Source organism: Pyrus communis, chromosome 12 (assembly GCF_963583255.1).
Source record: "Pyrus communis chromosome 12, drPyrComm1.1, whole genome shotgun sequence".
Classification (NCBI taxonomy): Eukaryota; Viridiplantae; Streptophyta; class Magnoliopsida; order Rosales; family Rosaceae; genus Pyrus; species Pyrus communis.
In genome coordinates this window covers 2,257,026-2,278,068 of record NC_084814.1, presented here as the reverse complement: position 1 = coordinate 2,278,068, position 21,043 = coordinate 2,257,026, and the positions used below count along the sequence as shown (strand labels likewise).

Genomic DNA, 21,043 nt, shown 5'->3' with positions numbered 1-21,043 from the left:
TATCCCTCCATGCAAGTCACATGTATGTCTAAAGTAATAGATTCCAACCGCTAACAAAGTTGAGAGTCTCCAAATTACAAATAATTTATTTTGTAAAATATGAGTGGGTATACCACTATGTGTTGTTTGTGCGCCTCCATTGCCTCGTGAAATGTGTCATGCGAGAAAGAGGACATATATTTTTGCCGTGCCCCTCTTCTTTGGAGTCATCGGAAGAACGACATTCCTTCCCACCGTTTCCTTCTTTACGTTTCAATAATTTCCACTTATTTCACCATTTGCCCAAAAATTCCCCAGAAAAAAAAAAAAAAATGTGGGCGCCCCCAAAACCCAACTCCGATTCCAAATCGGAATCGAAATCCAGAAACTCGAAATCCGAATCGGAATCGATGGCATTGTCGGTGTTCGTGGAAAATGTGGCTTGTGAGGAGGAAGCAGTGTCACTGAACTCGCACGACCACGACGACCCACGATTACCGCGCAAGATTCAGCAGCGGCGGCCCGAGTACGTGAGAAGGTCACCGAGACTGTCGCCGTTGCCACCGGCGCAGAAGGAGGAGGTCGTCAAGGATACTTCGGCAAATGCAGCTTCCAGGAAGATCGACTACGCTAAGCGTGCGAGTGTGAGAAGGTCTCCCAGATTTACGTCATCCGTCCTGGAAGAAGCTGAGAGTAGCAAGATTAAGACTCCGTCAGTTCAGGTGCTTGCGTCATTACTCACCGTTTACTATCTTTAATTTTCTTTTAATTCTGAATTATTTAAATTTTTTTTTAATCCTTAAATTCTATATTTTTTTGCATATTTGAGTTTTTCTCGTTAAAATTAAATTCTGCATGTTTCTTTTTCTTTTTTCTTGAGAAATTGTGTATTAATCAGATGCTTCTCAGCCGTCGGATCATTGAACCTTAAGAATCCTGCGGGTGGTGAGTTTTGACTTTTGTCCAAAAGGGATTAGATGCTTGTTTCATCTTTCATTTATTACACCCGCACGCTTATTGGCGCCACGGACTTTCAACCATTCAGGACCCACTTTAGTTGAACTGGCATTTGTACCCTTTAAAGCTTTTAAAAGTAATTAGAATCAATTTCTTCATGAACGTATTCCACAGATTTTATTTTTATTTTTAGAAAATCCCTATTAGAAACATTAATTTACATCTAAAATAATACTTTGATTCTTTGAATGTTAAACGAAAATCAAATATTTTTTATTTAAAAAAAAGGAATATTTTTTTTGACAAATTACAAAAGTGTTAAAACAATCAAACAGAAATATTAAATCAAATCCAGAACAAAAATTTAAAAATATTACAAATAAAAAGAATATTTTTTTTAGTTCAGATGTTTTATGTATCTATTCTTTTTTTTTTTTTTTTGGAAACTTTTTATGTATCTATTCTTTGTTTTGGATTTCAGTCAGTAGTTTTTATTTGACTTTTAAGGTAAATAGAAATAGATGGTTTTTTTTGTGTCCAATATCTTAGTGGATAAGGGGTTTGGTTTTTTACGTGTGTGTCTCGAGTTCAAAACTCGTCCCTTAAACTATTGTAATAGTTTCGAACTCTTGCCGGTAATTAGTAAAGAAAAAAGAAGTTTTTTTTTGTTTTTTTTGTTTTTGGAAATGAGTAGAATTAAAAAAAAAAAAAAAATTGTCACTTTTAGTGATTGACGGCCATGAGTTCCGTTTTTATGAAACATGAGGGTCTGATTGGAGAAAGGCCATGCTAAAGAATCAGAGAATTTGGGAACTATGGAAAGGTAATCATATCAACTAGCTCCCGAAAGGTAATCATATCAACTAGCTCCCCCCTTAGTTTATATGATCCCTGACTTTTAGGTATTTGATTATGAATTTCAAGGTGAAACTCACGCTTTTTTAATTTCATGTGTTAGTAAACGCCCGGGAAAGTTAAGAAGTCCAATGATTCCAATACACATTTAAATATTGCGTGATCCTTGAACCGTCAAGGAAATACAATTAGTTGTATTTGGCCTGTTAATGCTAACATAAGTACAACATTGTGGCATTATACTCCAGAATCAAAACGGTCAAATTCATTAAGCATCAACCTTGTTTGAAGTTAGGTCTCCTTGCTATGTTAGCAACCATAGATTTGGCAAGAGTTGTAACATTTTCATGATGCTCCCTTTCCACATCTTACACAATCTTGATATATGATTTAATACATTGCAAACCTTTTTGAGCACTCCCAAACGCTTATTGTTCAAAATTTTAGTTCAGAAAGAAAAATAGAATAATTTTATGAGCAAGCTAATAATATTTCATGGTAGGCAATTTTGAGGCCTCCCCTTCCCTATGAGAATGTTGTGTTCTGATTGCCATCTCTCTGAAATCTTGACACTTACGTTTTCCTCATGATAGTTTAACATTTCCCATGAAGCTCTTGTTTGTTTGTTTCATTTTTTGGTGATGGTTCCCAATATGTCATAATTGTATTTGGTATATCAGTTGTCTTATGTCTCGTTAACCATTTACATCAGTTTACACATTCTAATTTCAAGAATGGATTATTGGCTTATGCAGCATAAAACGTACAAGGGTGGAAGCATGGGATCAGAGTGAGTCATAAGTTTTCAAACATGTTAGCTGCGGGGCATTCACATTCATCATATGATTCATATGTCAATTTTGTTGACTTCTGCATGTTCGCTTGTTGCAGGGATGATGAACAGAGAGATACAGTGTCAAATGTAGTGAACTTAGCGGAGAAGTCTATCAGGAGATCTCCAAGGTTGATGAATCAGTCTGCAGTGGAAAGCTGCTGTCTGAAAGTTTCTTCACAAGAGAGATCTCTAAGAAAATTTGAATCCCCTGAAAAAGGCTGCCTCAAGGCTCTGTCATTAAATACTTCTAATGTTGAAACATCATCAAGACACACAGAAGTTGAGCATCCATCTCTTTCATGGCATGGAGATAGTGATAAGAGACCTACACCCTTGAGGAGGTCTTCAAGGTTAATGTCATCTCCTGAAAACAATTTTGATGGTGAAAAGTTGGATGAAAAGCACATAAGAAGATCTCCTAGGTTTTCCCCTTGTTTGGACGCGGGTAAGGAAACTTCCAATCTAAATTCTAGTTTCATTGGATTGTCTGATTCAAAAGATGGGTTTTCTTCCAAGAAGATATTGATCTCAATCGGAAAATCTTATTCAAAATTTTTTGACGAGACACACTTGAGTCAATCCCGAAGAAGAACCAGATCGATGTTTGAGGCTAAAAGAAGAGAATCAGAATGTGCTTTGATTGAATTGCCCGAGACCTATGTGAAACAACCACCAAAGAAAAGGAAAACCTTAGATTCATCAAAGAACAAGCAAAACAAACAAGAGAGCATCAAAAGTGCTTCGTTCATTGGAGATCCAATACCTGATGTTGAAGCTCAAGAAAGATGGGGTTGGCGGTATCGAATGAAGGTAATAAATCAACTTAACGATTTATTCATTTGCATGTCGTTTTTCTCCTTTAAGTTCTGACTCTTACTCGAACTTCAATATGCAATCAGAGTCACATTATACATATCAAAGCTTGAAATTGTTGAGGCATAAGGGGAAGTGTTGGAAGTACTGCGATGTGTGGCGTAAGCCTTTTAAGACTTATGAGGCATACCATAATAATTAACCATTATATTTAATCAACAACAAAAATGTCATTCATGCTTAAAACTGAACTAAAACAAATATAATTCAAGAAGAATATCATAATTAATGCTTAATAATAATAAATAGATATAACTCAAGTTCACGGACTCCACAAACTTGAATAAAAATTCACAATGGACTGGGGTGCCATTTTTTGCTCACTCAACAACAGACAGATGATCTACACTTTCCCCTTTCATCTTACTCACGATGCACTAGCTAGGAGGAAGTGACCATCAGTTCTTTCTGTAGCAGATCACATGTATTCCCCCTCTAATCTTCACCATAATCCGAACAGTTGCTTCCCAAATAGCCTCAGCTGGATCAAAGCCTGACAAGGTGTAAACTATTTGTTTTCATATTCTAACACCTTCTAAAAAAAACTCCAATTTAAAATGATTAAAGTTGACACAGCATAAAAAGTTCTCCATATGTTTTTCTCTTATTGTTGGTGGGAAACTAAAGCAGTAAAAGATGTTTTTTTTTTTTTTTTTGAGAAGAAATAATGACAATTTATTAATATAAAAACAATAATTACAAAATAGTGGATAAGAAATCCACCATGTAGCAAAGCTAACTAAGGCCTCTCAAATAGATCTGATTAAAAGTACATAACCTCAACCAAAATCATTTTACGGCTGTTAACATATCCCAAACTATATGAAAGAGAATAATCCTTGAACTCATTCGAAACTGATGCCCAGAAGGCTGCCCAGTATCTTACTCTACCCCATAGTTCTGCTACCCCCACTCCATTATAATCCTCAAGAACTCTTCTGTTACGCTCCAACCAAATGTTCCAGAAAACTGCCAACACCAAACAGCCCCACAAAGCTTTAGCTTTCCTCCCCTTTCCTAAAGCCTCAAAATTGGTGCTTAGAAGCTCGAAACAACCCTTTGGAATGACCCAACTAACTCTAACTTCCTGAACCAATTTCCACCACAACTGTATTGAGTAAGAACAATGGAGAAAAATATGATTTACACAAACTGCACCAATGGGCAGAATTACAAATAAAAGGCCTTCGCCTTTGAACTTGATCACACAAGAACTTTGAACTTTGGAGGAGCTTTTGACTTTCAAATCTGAGAAAAGGGTGGAAAATGTTGCACAGTTCCATTGTTGCTCAAGAAAGAGCTATAGGATTTGCAAGTGAACAATCCTGATAAGTCTAGTTTCCACCTTCTGTTATCTGCTCTTGATTGAATCAAACTAACATTTTTCCACCTTCTGTATTAACCTAGCTGCCTCTTCTATCTCAACTCATTCAAATTTCTTCTGAAATCAAAATTCCAGCTTAAAGAATGAAGAGAAAAATCCACAAAACTTGAAATGCTCTGGTTGTGCATTCTCGATAACAAGAATAATCTAGGATATTGCTCTTTCAATGGTCCACCTTGCAACCAACCATCCTCCCTAAACCTCACCCTCTCCCAGTTGCCCACCTCAAACTTGCAGCACTCTAGGAACGATTGAAGACCAGACGAAATATCTTTCCAAGGGCTACGACTTGAAACACGCAGCAAAGGATTTGCATCCCACCCATTATCCTGCAACCCGTACTTGCTTCTTATCACCTTGTGCCAGAGAGAATTTGATTCCTTTGGGAATCTCCACAAAGATGCATATTTAGCCACTCAACCTCTCATAGTGAAGGCCTCATCTGCACTTATATTCAGATTTTATAAGCATGTAAATAAATACATGATATCCATGATAAATATGTATATAAATAAGTGCACTTTATATGTATGTAAATGAGTGCACGTGTATTAATGTCTATCCATGCAATTTTTATTTCATTTTATATTGGTAGAATAATTTTTCGCTCTTGACTATTAAACTTGTATTTGTGAAACCATCTGGTGATTTGAATAGATTACACTCTGTTGTAGGGTTTCTTTAGTTTTTAGTTAAAAACCACCACAGTTTCGTGTTTAATATGATTTAGTTCTGGTTGTGCCTGTGTTGGAGTTTTGCAGAGTCAAAGATCTAAAAGACAAAGCTTGAAGCTAAAGTGAGTAATATATAGTTCATAAATTATCTCTTTGAGGGTTTGGTTATAGTTTTCTTCAGAGCTTCATGTACAGAGCACATTGTCTTGACTGGTGAGGTGGTAGAAACATGTAGTGGCATATGTTCCATATAACCTTGTTACCAAACATTGTTTTTCTTAAAAGTAGAAAATGTCTTTTGTCATAGACTTACTCCCACCGTTCTCTTTTGTCTTGCCAACTACATGTTGCATCTCTTAGATCAACGCATCTGCTTCTCTGGTGACCACATAATTTTTATTGTTAATCTTATCCCATATGTTCTCAAAGCACTAGATTCACCCACGACCTGGATGGAAATGAATGTGGAGTGAAAGATGCATCTTCTTTTGAATTGGAAAATAGATTCACCCACGACATGTTTGCTCACAGTTTTACACAAAACATGTTGTTGGACCCCCTCACTAGTTAAGAACTTCGGCATTGTGCTCCCGAGTAACGAGACGCTGATCCTTTTTCATCTATTGTGGTTATGCTTTTTATATTCACATGTATACATGGTTGTAGTGAAGATGAAGAAGATGAGATAATTTTGGATGTTGAATGTCACTTTTCTCAAGCTAAAATTGGCGATTGCATCTTCGATCTTGGAGATTGTGCTTACATAGAGGTAATTTCTCTTTTTTCCCTACTGATCATGGGGTTTTTTTTAAAGTAATTACAGATTGCTTCCACATGCTCTACTTGTGTAGATGCCTTCTTAATCTGGACTCTGGAGTTATAGGTGTATTGAATATTGATACATAGTCTTATTTTGGAAGGTTTGTTGGATGTATGATGTATGGAAAACATCAAATAGGACCTTAACTCTTCAGAGTAGTGTTAGTTACAGACTTATAGTTTGTTTGGACCTATCCTGGAGAGCTCATGCATGGTATTATGTAGTTTTAGTTGCATTCCGACGAGCATTTGAAATAAATGTTAAGTTAATTTTTACAGGGTGATGAAGGACAAAAGCATGTGGGAAGGATCATAGAATTTTTCAAGACAGCTGATGGAGAAAAATATTTCAGAGTCCAGTGGTTTTATAAAGTTGAAGATACGGTGAGTTTCTGAAATTGTTGAGTACGGACCCATGGTAAGGTATATCCCACTAACCATTCTTTGGTTTTTCTATTTGTTTCTCAGGTTATCAAAGAAGCAGGGACTTCTCATGACAAGAGGCGTTTATTCTATTCTACTGTAATGAACGATAATTTGATAGATTGCATTATTTCAAAAGTCAATGTTACACATATATCCCCTAAGGTATTATTAAATCTTGAATTCTACTGTTTAAAAATTGACTTCTGTTAATGATTTTTTGTATCTTGCCATTTTGCCAAACACATGCTGTATATTATATTAGTGAAGTACTAATCTTTTGACTTTTTCAGGTTGGGTTAAAAGTGAACTCCATTTCGCCGTCTGACTTCTACTACGACATGGAATACTGTGTGGACTATTCCACATTTCGCTCCTTCATCTCTGGTTAGTGGATCATACTGTGCCAATGATAGGTTTATGTATTTGGTCCTATTTTTTTTTGCGCATGATTTAATTAGATTGGCTTTGCTCAATAGTTCGAATAGACTTGATATGATACTTTCAATACGATGCCATGTTTGGTGTGGTGTACCATAAGATTGGATTATACTACTTATCCAGCCCAAAAAAACGAGGGAGGGGGTAGGGCAACTACTAATTAGAAAGTTTTAGAAACATGTACATGCTTTGTTTAGTGCAATGAATGTGCATTGTCATGCTTTAAACCTATTGATCAGATTTGGAAGGAAAAAGTCTCCTAAGATACAAATTCTTTTATATTTATTGGGTAAAGGGAAAGTTAACCCTCAGTGCTGCATTCTTTCTGAGGCTGGTGAAGAAAGTGCAGATCGCATTTCTTTTCATTCTCCCTTTACGTTACAGCTCATGCAAGTTGGGTGATTCCCTAAATTTTTTTGCCAGTAGCTATGTTTGTGGAAGAACTCCTTGGGCTTCAGGGTGCTGGAAGTTTTTTGGTCATACGGTTGGTGCCAATCAAAAAGAATTTTGGGGATTGTTCACCTCTATTGTAATATTTGGACGTATGTATTAAAAATTTAAAATTCATTCATCATTTATTATAAAATTTAATAAATAATCTTGAATGACTTATTAAAGAAACTATATCTAATGGGTTACGGAAATAGTCTGGTAGTCCTTGTATTTCCTATGTAGAAAACGTTTTGTTTGTATTTCTACTAAGTGGCCCTCCAAGATCTACCCAAAGGGACAATGTAGACAAAAAAAATTAAACTTTATACTGAAACGTCAATTCCCAAGATTTGACAGTTCATCGTTGTCTATTTTTACTTCAGATAATTCTGTGAAGAGCCACAACATGCCATCATGCAATTCAATCGAAGCAGTTGGTACACTGTCAACTTCAAACTTACTGGAGAATATGCCCAGCTCTGAAACTTACAAAGCAGAATTGGCCCTCTTAGATCTTTTTAGTGGATGTGGTGGAATGTCAACTGGATTGAGCTTTGGTGCTAAACTTTCCTCTGTTAATCTTGTCACGGTATTCAACTATATAAATATTTTTATATAGTCCCTTAAACATGTTGTCATGAATAGCTAATCTTACTTTTTAATTTTTTTTTTTTTTTTTTTTTTTTTGTAGAAATGGGCCCTTGACAGTGATAAATCTGCCTGTGAAAGCTTGAAGTTAAATCATCCAGAAACGCATGTGAGATATCTTATCTGTTTCTAGGTAATAGCCAATTTACCCTACAATGACATTACAGAATAATTCTATGCTTTTTTTTTTGTAGGTCAGGAATGAAACTGCTGAGGATTTTCTACAACTGTTGAAGGAATGGGAAAAGTTATGCAGAAGGCATAAGGCCAACGATGTCGAAAGAACTCATCCATTAAGATCAAAGACCTCAACTATACCAAAGAATGGTAATGAGGTTGGTACCGGTGAATATGAAGTTTCGAGGATTGTTGATGTCTGCTTTGGTGATCCTAATAAGACAGGCAAGCATGGAGTGAACTTTAAGGTAAAACAAAAATGCTTCTAAGATGTCTGATGACAATATCTGCAATGTCATTGAGGGATGCAAAAGATTTTGTGCACTCATAGCATATCATCATATCCTCTGGTTATTATTGAAATTCCTGAAGCATAAAACAAAGTGGTTTAGCACTGTTTTGTTACTGCTACTTACAAAACTTGTGTGTTACCATGTAAGGCAATCTATGTGTGAGTTGGGTCGGAAAACCTTACATGATTTCTTACATTAGGTACAGAGGATTGTAGGGTTAAATCCGCTTTTAGTTTAGGAGTTCCTGCTTTTTCATAGTTGTTACTGTTATTTTTGCTCCATGCAATTCGACTGTGAATTCCTCATTCACTCTTAATATTATCTCATTTCTCTACAAAATTATTTATCATAATAAATATTTAATCGTATTGTTTTTCTAGGTGCATTGGAAAGGTTATGGTAGCAGTGAAGATACATGGGAACCAATTGAAGGCTTAAGGTATACCACTTCTTATGATATGATTATGAATATGTATTTCCAAATCAGCACTAATTTTTTTTGTATCTTCTCAGTAACTGCCAAGAAAGTATACAGGATTTTGTAAGAAATGGGAGGAAAGTGAAAATTTTGCCACTTCCAGTAAGTAGTAACTGATTGAACAAGCTAAAGTAGGACCATATATATTGATCTTGTGTTGCGCTATCCGAATCCTAAATAGATATGTACAATTTCAGGGAGATGTTGATGTAATATGCGGGGGCCCTCCTTGCCAAGGAATTAGTGGCTATAATCGCTATAGAAACGTTGATTCTCCATTGGATGATGAGAGGAATCATCAAATTGTAGTCTTCATGGATATTGTGAACTTCTTGAAGCCAAAGTTTGTGCTGATGGAAAATGTTGTTGACATTTTGAGATTTGACAAAGCTTCTCTGGGAAGATATGCACTTAGTCGTTTGGTGCATATGAAGTACCAAGCGAGGCTGGGAATACTTGCTGCTGGTTGTTATGGCCTTCCTCAATTTCGGTTGCGTGTTTTCTTGTGGGGTGCTCATGCTTGTGAGGTGATCTCTTTTTGTTTCATTGTTTTAATAAATGATCGAGAGTAACACGAAAAATACAATGGGCATTCCATGAATCTGACCTGAAATTTCTTTTATGAAATAGCTAGATACTCGTTGGTTAATATTCAGTTTAGGTTTCCCAAAATAAAAATATGGTTATTGTGTTTCTTTTCAATACGTAAAGGGGCCATATAACTGTTTTCATCATCAAACATTAGAAAAAGAACAAGAAACAGAAAATATATCTTTAGTATATCTGAGTCACACACATATACATGCACAGACAAAGCTAAAAGGCATGCCCAATGCATAAAATCCATAACCAGATTTATGAAACATAAGTCAAGCTCACTCAAATTCTCACGTTACCGTTTAATAATTCATTCATTCATTTTGGAAGGCCAAAAGAGCCTGACGTATTTTCCCCTCTTTTTTTTATCTTCGCAGAATCTGCCACAGTTTCCTCTTCCAACACATGATGTCATAATGAGATACTGGCCTCCACCAGAGTTCGAGGTACTTCGAAGCAGACCTTAAACTTTCAGTTCTATTTTTCTTTACCAATTAAATTGTTTGCTTTCATGTGCAGCGGAACACTGTTGCTTACGATGAAGAACAACCTCGTGAATTATTAGAAAAAGCTCTTGTTCTTCGTGATGCCATCTCGGATCTTCCTTCTGTAAGTTCATTGTATTTGAAGCTTCTCTTACAATTCAACAAAATTCTAATTGTGTTTAAATTTATAGGTCTCAAACGATGAAAAAAGAGAAGAAATGCCATTCCAAAAGCCTCCTGAAACAGATTTCCAAAGATATATAAGGTCAACACATCATGGTAATATCACTATTTTCAGAACTTCTTGTATGCAGTTAATGTTTAACATCATCAGCATATCCGAATTTGTTCTTGGCCCTTCGAGCCCCCATTACTATGCTTTTGGTAAACTTCTAAGGTTGATGTGGCTTAGCTCCTCTGTCATGATATGTGTTAAATTCCAAGTATTTCAAAATGAAAAAGTGTGTTCTTATCCTTTTGCCCCTACATATCCACATTTGAAAGATAATGATGTCAAATGCTTGACATCTGTGTTTAACATATGGAAGCTTTTGCATAGTAGAATTGCAAATCTAACTGATAAATCATACTGACTAGCAACATTAAATTTTTTATTTTTTTGTTTTTGTTATTTTGGTTTGGGTGGCAGGCTATTCATATGATCTGTTCTACATCCATCTACACATATTTAAATGATTTCCATTTTAACTTTCATTTACGCTGGTTGTGTAGAGATGATGGGATCCACGTTTGATGGCACTACGAAAGCAAATGTTTCACTATATGACCATCGGACTTACCACTTATATGAAGATGATTACTTACGAGTTTGTCAGATTCCAAAAAGAAAGGTTGGACACACACACACACACACACACACACACACACACACACTTTATATAGCATGGATAAGTTTAACTTCACGTTTCTGTCATTCAAATTTTGTTAACTTTGTAACCGTCTGTTGTTTCTAACTTATAGCTATTTTCAGGGAGCAAATTTCCGGGATCTACCTGGTGTTGTTGTAGGAAGTGACAATGTGGCTCGGAGAGAGTCAACTGAAAAGCATTCTCTGTTGCCATCTGGAAGGCCATTAGTGAGTGTTGATACTCTTAAGTTTTGTTACTTAGATGTTAATAAGAAACAAAATAATATAGCTATGTACGAAAGTATAAATTATAGTGAGAATTTAGGTCCTCTTAAAGGGCTGAATGGAACTGAAAGGACACAAAACTGCTCACAGGAACCTCTGTAGGTTGAAATAAAGAGTGTTACAGAAACTGATGTATTTTTTGCAATGTTAATATGTGTTTAAGTAAAATGAAAATTGGCTAGTGTGTAACCAGTGTTTTTTCCTTCTAGGTACCAGACTATTGCTTTACTTTTGAACAAGGCAAATCGAAAAGGTTCTCTTTTTTTGTTGTTGTTAGCCTTCTAATGTGTTCTACCATTTACTGCTATTCTATTTCCTCACATTTTTCTTATTTTTTTTAAATTTAATTATATTTTTAGACCGTTTGCGAGGTTATGGTGGGATGAGACAGTGCCCACTGTGCTTACTTTCCCAAGTTGTCACAACCAGGTTTAACCATCCTCTCTATTCTAGTTCTTTATGGCATTTCATCTTTTGAATATTTTAGTAACCCTATAGCCTTCTGTAGGTAGTATTACATCCGGAGCAGGACCGAATTCTCACTGTACGTGAATCTGCAAGATTGCAAGGCTTTCCTGATTATTATAGGTTCTGTGGGACAGTTAAAGAGAGGTATGGTCCTTCAATTCTTCTTCTGAATGTGATGTTGAATATTTGACTCCTTTTGCAAGTTTATTCAATAAATGATGAATTGTTTATGATTCGTGTCTGGTTTGTTGATCCGTATTTTAATATGGAAAACACTCATCTCCACTGTAACGAATCATTTCTCTTTCCAAAGGATCACAGTTTGACACAGTTGCATAAACATTTCATTTTGTGCTTTGAATGAGTTATTTCTGCAGGATCTGACTGAGGAAGAAAATGAAAGAGAAAACTGAAATATTTCTATAAGATGAGTTATCGTTGATTGTCTTATTTCTTTGTGCAGGTATTGTCAGATTGGAAATGCAGTTCCAGTTTCGGTTGCACGAGCTTTAGGATATGCGTTGGGATTGGCAGTTCGAAAACTCAGCGGAAATGATCCACTCATGACTCTCCCCAATAAGTTTTCTCATTCAAACTTCTTCCAATTCACAAAAAAGTTGCCTCTCGAGACCGAAGAGTAATGATTCTCCCCCTCACCGGTAATCCAACTTGAAAGTCTTTGTATATAGGGTCTATATGCATATCCCTGGTGGGGATTCATAAGATTTAACCATTTTTTCAACCGGACTGTCCAATTCTTTCCCCTTTTTTGCACTTGCCCTGTCGTCTTGGACGGTCGATTCTGTCAAAATCTAATCCCAACTGGTGTTTTATTTCGCGCTCCTTGTTGTATTGACTAATTCTCAGACTTGTAACTGGTTCATTATTTTCATTCAGTGAATGTTTATCTTCAAGTGTTAGGTACGTCGCTCGTGCATTTTTTAATCCGAAAGGCATGAGTGTGTAATAATGATTTTATATGTGTTCTTATTTCATTTGCTACATGATTTCTGCGTTTACAGTTACATTTTCCAATTAATCAAATTGTGCTAGTGGAAAACTGTCTTTTGGAACTTGGCTCATCTTTCAAACATGTTTGACATTCTCATGGGATAGAGCTTCTTCGTCTTTAATGTATGATAAATTAAGAATGTATGGTTTGTTTACACGTGATTGGACTGGAATTTATAGCCTACGAAATTAAGATATGTTGAAGGAAGAAATATAAAATTACGATCGCCTAGAGGATAGAAGAGGGATTGCTCTTGAAGAAAATTCATTCAATCCAATCATGTTTAAAATGGTAGGATTAGAAGGGATGAATTTCCTTCATAGCTAACCCTTTTCTCGTCTCGTCCAAATGAAAAACCATTCCACAGTTCCACTTTAATTATGCCTTGAAATTTGAGGGTTCTCCATTTTAATCCAATCATTTGTACCAACATTCACCATTATTTCCTTTGTTGGAACAACTCGTTAATACGAAGACTCGAAAGTTGGAGAAGGATACACTACCACAATGGCGCCTCATGTCAAAGAACAAAATTATGCATATATTTTTGTTCACATATCTTTATTTTATTAACACAAAACGCTATTTATTAGTACATCCGTATTAGATAAGTTGTCCATCCAAAACCAACCTTAATTATTTATTTTTAAAACACGCAAAGCTCCGAGTTCCCCACCGGCAGGAGGCAGTGCCTTCTCAAAAATGACACAACCATATGAATGCACCATTTTTTTTCTTAAAAATAATATGTCAACCAAATCTAAGAGGAAGAAGGGGGATGGATGGACGGAGACAGCTTTTCACGGACATAAATCAATGGCCTCCAGCAGGGACCCACCCTACCGGAAGGCACTGATAATATTCTCGCAGTTCCGTCGCATGCGGAGATTTCGTAACGTGTCCTTCTCTGCACATGCAACCCTTATTAGAAACCATGACTGTAGAAATGATATGTTTTCTTATTTAAACATACTGATAAGCTAGGTTGATTTATATACATCTTACGCACACAATAAACTAATGTGGCGTGCTTGCTATCCATGCTGCAGCACATGAGAGCACCTGGGCTGTATCATGTGGTAATGTGCTGTCAGGGAATGTGCTGTTAGGGAATGTTGCAGTGCTTGCTGTCCAGGTTGTATTCCACGCGTGCTTGCTGATGGAGCAGATTGTGACTAGGTCTAACATCCCCCCGCAAGCTGAGAGGACGGGACACAACTGGAAGCTTGGAAACCAGAGTCTTGAACCTTGATGACGACAAGCCTTTGGTGAATAAATCAGCCACTTGATCTTGTGAACAAATAAAGTTGACAATAAGCTCACCACGCACCACTTTTTCACGTACGAAATGATAGTCAACCTCGAGGTGTTTCGTGCGGGAATGGAAAACAGGATTAGATGCCAAAGCTATCGATGAAATGTTATCACACCATAGTTGTGGATGAAGAAAAGGCAACTGTAAATCACGAAACAAAGAGTGTAGCCAAGAAATCTCTGCTGCTGTATAGGCCAGTTGCCTATACTCAGCCTCGGTGCTTGATCGGGAGACCGTCTTTTGTTTCTTGGAACTCCAGGAGATGAGATTCGAACCCAAATATATACCATAACCTCCCGTAGAATGGCGCGTATCAGGATCTCCTGCGTAGTCTGCATCTGAGAACGCACTGAGTTGCATGCTGCCAGGTTTGTACAACAAACCTTGTGCGTACGTAGATTTAACGTACCGTAAAATGCGTTTCACAGCCGTCCAGTGGGTTGTAGTAGGAGCATGCATGAACTGACACACTTGATTAACGGCATATGAAAGATCAGGACGTGTGATCGTAAGGTACTGTAAGGCCCCCACGACACTTCTGTAAGTGTAAGGATCAGGATGTGGATCACCCTCATGGAGACTGAGTTTCTGACCTGCACAGACGGGCGTTGAAATAGGCTTGGCATCAAGAAAATTGGTCCGCTTCAAAAGATCCAATGCATACTTTGCTTGACTAAAATGCATCAGATTATGCGAATAGGAGACTTCCACACCCAGAAAATAGTGGAGAGGCCCCAAGTCTTTCATTGAAAATAATGTGCGTAGCTGCTGGATTAAACGATGCATTTGCCGTGGATGATTGCCTGTAAGTAATATATCATCGACATAAATCAACAGAAGTAAATAAACACCTTGTTGCTTGAAGACAAACAACGAATAATCACACTTAGATTCCTGAAAACCCAAATGAAGCAGGAAATCCGAGAAACGTTGAAACCAAGCTCTCGGTGCTTGTTTCAAACCGTACAAGCTCCGTTGTAACTTGCATACATGATGTGGGTATTGGGAATCAACAAACCCAACAGGCTGCCTCATATGCACCTCCTCCGCTAGATACCCGTGTAAAAAGGCATTCTGAACGTCAAGTTGACGAACTGGCCATCGATTTGAGACTGCAAGACTAAGTACTAATCGAATGGTACTGTGCTTGACCACTGGACTGAACGTTTCGCCATAATCCACGCCGTGTTGCTGATGAAACCCATTGGCAACTAGCCGTGCCTTATATCGGTCAATGGAGCCGTTTGCATGTCGTTTAATCTTATAAACCCACTTGTTTGGGAGCAAATTCATATGAGGTTTGTAGGGAACAAGATTCCACGTCCCAGAACGCTGTAAGGCATTAAATTCTGTGACCATAGCATTTCGCCATTCCTGTTGTTTGACGGCTTGACTAAAGGACGTAGGTTCAACAGGTGTATCAGTGGTGACGACATGCAAAGCATATTTGGGATTAGGTTTCTGGATGCTAGCTTTGGAGCGTGTTTGCATGTGATGTACGGGATTAGGTGCACAACCAAGGTCCGGTTGTTGTTCAGGTTCACTGATAATTTCTTGCTCATTGGGCATTTCTAAAGGTACAATATCAGGGTTGAGAACAGGAGGAGTATTAGGGATTGCAGGCACACTAGGGTTATCTATGGAATCCACAGAAGAAATTATATTTGTTGGGGGAGGGTCATGGGAAAGAAGTTGGGCAGTGCTAGGAGAGGCGATGACTGGGGAGTGTGATGGAGATAAGGAAGGGAAAACAAATAAGAGATCAGGTGGAGGAGAACTACCTGTGGCATGGACGCTTTCCTTTCGAAGTGTGATATCCTTGAATGGAAAAGAGTCCTCATCAAAGAGGACATGGCGAGACAAGTAAACTCGTCGTGTAGATACATCCAAACATTTGTACCCCTGATGATCTAGCGAATAACCTAAGAAAACACAGGATTTGGACTTAGCCTCAAGTTTGTGTTGTGTGTAGGGTCTTAGCCACGGGAAACACCTACACCCAAAGACTTTAAAAAAAATCATATTTTGGTGTTCTTGTAAACAATTTTTCATAAGGTGACTTATTCGACAGAACACGAGTAGGCAACCTATTGATGATATAGGTGGCTGTTTGACACGCATCAGGCCAAAAGTTTGAGGGAACACCAGCATGAGACAACATGACTATGGCAGTTTCGACAATATGACGATGTTTCCTTTCTGCAAGACCATTTTGTTCTGGGTGTTTGGGACAAGAAAACCTTTGTGAGATGCCATGTTTATCTAAAAAATCTCGAAAAGCATTACTCTTATACTCTCCTCCTTCATCACATTGGAGAAGCTTGATAGAACGCTGAAACATGTTTTCAACCTTGGTTTTGAATTTAAAAAATATTTGGAACACCTCAGACTTATTTTTCATAGGAAAAATCCAAGAATATTTGGAAAAATCATCGACAAACAATAAGTAATAACGATATCCTTCATTTGAAATAACGGGTGAACACCAAACATCCGAATGTAAAAGATCTAAAGGGAATTGCGAAACAGATTCTGAAACTTGAAACGGCAATTTGGTACTCTTGCCTAATGGACACGAATGACAGAAACGTACAGCAGAGGTGCCACTAATTGGCACTTGATTATTGGAAATTAAAAATTTGATTATTTTAGACGCATAATGGCCCAAACGAGCATGCCATTTCTGTGCAGACACTCGGACTCCTAAACACGCTAGAACGGGATGATTGGATGATCCACCGCCATTAGGAAATGGGTATAACCCATTCTCACACTTCCCTCGGAAAAGCGTCCTCCGGGTCTTGAGGTCCTTAACAAGAAAGAAATGTGGAAAGATTAGTATATAACAACTATTGTCAAGTGTAAAACGATGGGCAGAAATTATACTGGTGGAGGCCGAAGGACAATGTAATATGTTGTTAAGTTTAAATGAGCAAGAGTCAGTCATGATTTGATTTGAACCAGAATGTGCAATAGAAAGACCAGTATCATTACCTACTCCACCAATGTTTTCATTACCATTATACTCCTTGGGATTGACAAGGTTCTGTAGCTCAGGAGTAATATGGGCGTTTGCCCCAGTATCAAGTAACCAGGAGCCATTTTGCTGACGATTCAGTGTGGTTGGAGATGAAGCCATAGCTGTTAGACGGTTGGTTGTAATACGACCTTCGTAGGTTGCATTCATGCGATGATAGCAATCAAGGGCGGGATGCCCTTCTCTTCCACAGATTTGACAAGTTATACGACCACCACGGGAAACAGACCATGCAGCGGATTGTTGTCTGTGGGCATTGTTGTTGCGAGAAACAAACCCTCTCTGATTTACAGAGGAACCACGGTTGGACGGTCCAGCGCCTCGTCCAGTACCTCGAAGACGTCCACCACGTCCTCTTGCAGCCACATACACATTAACTGGAGCAGTGTCTGTCACCTGAACAGTTTGCTCCGCCATCCTTCTCTCAGTGGTGAGAAGGAGAGACTCCAGAGTGGGATACGTGATAGGAGAATCACGTGCTTGTGCGGCATTCACGGTCATTTCAAAAGCAGGTCCAAGATTATTGAGAATAATCTGAACAAGCTCATCCTCTTCAACTGGTTTGCCAGCTAGGGCTAGGTTGTCAGAAATAGAATTCATCTTGTCAAGAAAATCAGCAATTGAAAGGTCACCTTTTTTGGTTTGCAACAGTTCGTTGCGAAGAAACAGAATTCGATTCTGAGAGGATGATGCATAGCGCTGCTCCAAAGCTTCCCAAGTTGCTCGAGACGTGCGCTTGCTTGCCACAGTTGATAACACAGAAGCTGTGAGCGAGCCATTGATCCAACTGAGGATCATTTGATCATGTTGCGTCCAGGTAGTGTACGAAGGATTGACTGCAGTATTTCCAGGAAGATTCATAGGAGGACAAACACAGGAGCCATCTACGTACCCCATTAGATCACGACTCCTCAAGATAGGAAGAATCTGGGCTAACCACAATGGGTAGTTAGTTCGATCGAGTTTGATGTTGACAATAATTCAAAACAAACCTAATTCCAATTAATTATTGTAAAGCAGAAAGTTGAGATGATTGGTTTTATAACATACTTAAATTAAAACGAATTTAATTAATAAAAATAAACTAATTTGCAATATTAAAGATGAAGGGAAAAGACAACTGTTTTGGATAAATCAAATTAAGAAAACACTAGGGTTTCACCATCACCTAGCAATTCTATGTATTTTTATCAATTAATTATGATCTATACATGCCACTTTGAAGGTTAGGTTTTCCTAATTTATATTCTACTTGGAACCTCCAACATAGAACGTATATCTAACATGCAACCCGTCCGGACATTCGGATCAAATCTGAACATGAGAGACTCATTATGTTTTATGAAAACCCTTTGAAAAACCATGCAACCCTTAAGACGTGGTGTTCATCTTAAGTGAAATTACAATTATTAATCACAAGAAGCCAACATCAATTTCAAGGAACCTTCCGACCAAAATTGCATCAAATTACTTTTCTAAAGATCCTAATGGTGATCAGGCATTAAGACAATTAGATAGTTTTAATCACGGTGATCAATAATTCAAAGTATGCATGCAATCAATCATAAGCAATTTAATAAAAATCACATATTCATGCTAAGGCTTACGGCTTCACCCTAGCAAAAGGAATTAGTTACGCATATTCATAATTGAAATCATAGAACATATTATTAAGAATAAAAGGAATGAAAACACCTTAAAGTAGAAAATCTCCAAGAACCCTAGTCAAGTTCTCTGTATCCCCAAAATTGCATAAAAGAAAAGCTTCCCCCTAATTTAGAACGGCTGACCCCTTTTAATATCTCCCTCCAGCCAACACAAAAACCCTAACCCTAAGGTATTTTATTCCCACTAAGAAACTAAATAATAATAAAATAAAATAGAAAATAAAGCCTAATTAAACTAGGAAAAACTGCACAGAAACTGTTCAGCCCCGTTTTAGCCTCAAATCTTCTTCAAATCCGGCCCAAGATAGCTTGTTTTAAAGATAATAACATTCTGAACACATCTCCAGAAGGCCACAAACCCATCCGAGGTCATCTTGGGCTCCAAAAATGCAATTCAAGCCCGAAACGTCACTATTCCAGCACTGCACATTGCTCCTTTATTTTATTGCCAGAAAATCATCGCTTGGTAGAAAAATCTGATATTTTGACACAATCAAGCTAAGTGACTCACGAACGTCCTCCAATTGGAATTACTCCAAAATTCGTCCATTTGACCATGTTTTGCTCCAGAGGAAGTCGAAAATCCTATATTGGAAATATAATTCAAAGTATCAAAATTCTTCCAAATTATTAACCAAAATATACTAAGAATAGGGTTAAATATATAATATAAAATATACTCATCAAAATACCCCCAAACTTAGCTTTTTGCTTGTCCTCAAGCAAAACAAAACTCGAAAACAACAATAAACACTAACAAACTAGAACTTAACTAAAATTAACTGACAAAAATTTTCACCTTCAAAGTTGCAATCCATAGAACATGTTAAAAATCACAACATCTTTTCAAAAGTTCCAACCAATCCCACCACAGAGTCTAAGCCATTTAGAATCAATTAGAAAAGAATTCACGAACTTCCTTTGGTGTAAAGTGAATCAACATAGCTAAGGAAACTCGACTAAAACCCGTACCTCTGGTCCTTCTTTATTTCACACATACTAACTTTAAATATAACTATTTTTCTTTTTCTTCTTGATCTTCTTCTTCTTCTTTTTTTTTTTTTTTTTTTTTTTTTTTTTTTTTTTCAGTAACAGTAGTGGTCGTGCAATGTCAGTTCACTTAAGCTTTCAATCCAACCCATGTAGCGAGCTTTAGGTCAATGACTCCCAAACCACTAGGGCTTTAGGGCACTAGGTGTAGAACACCCCTAAGGACTTATTAACCCGAGCTGAAAAGGCTACGAAACCAACTAACCACCCTGCCCCATGCCAAAACTCTACTGTTTGACGCGAGAATCACTGCTAATTAGGCAGGACTGGCCCGGTTACTAGGCAAAGTCTCGGGTGAGACAATTATTACTTTATAACACAAACTAACTTTACTTTATGTAGAACAAAAATTAAAAGTGAAACTTAGACTAAAAGTAAGTGTTTCAATCTCACTCCTCACAAGCCATGTTGATGTGAATGTGCAAGTTGTCAAAGTATAATTCATGAATTAGTGTCTAAGCAACGATAAGTAGAAAAAACTCTAATGTGGGATTAATCTTCACCATGTTCATTTGTTATAACGTTTAAAATAATCTGTGGATATTAACTTAAAAAGAATGAAAATTTTGACTTGACACAAAAAATTAAAAACCTAAAATGTTATTTCCCACCCCCAAACTTATTTCACACTTTGTCCTCAAGGTGTGGAAAATAAATAGAAGAGACAAGAACATAAACAAAACTACTAAATCCTAGAAAATGTAAAACAAAAATCAAAGATAAAGAAAATACCCTAAGAAAACAAAATAAGAAAGAGAAACAATAAAAGAAAATAAAATAAAACAGAAAATAGAAAATAGAAGAAAAGAAAAATAAATAAAAATAAATAAACAAAATAAAATAAAAAATTGCAAAGACACACCTGGGCTTGACAAACGTTGGGCCATGAGACACATGGCCAATTGATTACCATTCCGCAAAGCAAAGGTCCAAGGGAACATTGGATTCCCCATGAGAAGGTTTTAATGGCATGCAACTGGCATGATAATTG

General features: G+C 37.2%; 1 protein-coding gene across 1 annotated transcript; it reads left to right on the top strand.

Annotated features, from left to right (window-relative positions):
- Positions 1-103: 103 nt before the first annotated feature.
- On the top strand, positions 104-12,966 carry LOC137711061 (DNA (cytosine-5)-methyltransferase CMT2-like). The gene is made up of 23 exons (XM_068450264.1): positions 104-701; positions 2,547-2,581; positions 2,683-3,436; positions 5,645-5,679; positions 6,224-6,326; positions 6,656-6,760; positions 6,845-6,964; positions 7,093-7,186; positions 8,056-8,261; positions 8,364-8,429; positions 8,515-8,745; positions 9,171-9,229; positions 9,304-9,370; positions 9,466-9,795; positions 10,243-10,311; positions 10,385-10,474; positions 10,542-10,629; positions 11,083-11,201; positions 11,342-11,446; positions 11,713-11,756; positions 11,863-11,932; positions 12,012-12,115; positions 12,435-12,966. Exons 1-23 carry the CDS (start codon positions 159-161, stop codon positions 12,610-12,612), a joined length of 3,615 nt encoding a protein of 1,204 aa, XP_068306365.1. The 5' UTR covers positions 104-158; the 3' UTR covers positions 12,613-12,966.
- The last annotated feature ends 8,077 nt before the right edge of the window (positions 12,967-21,043 follow it).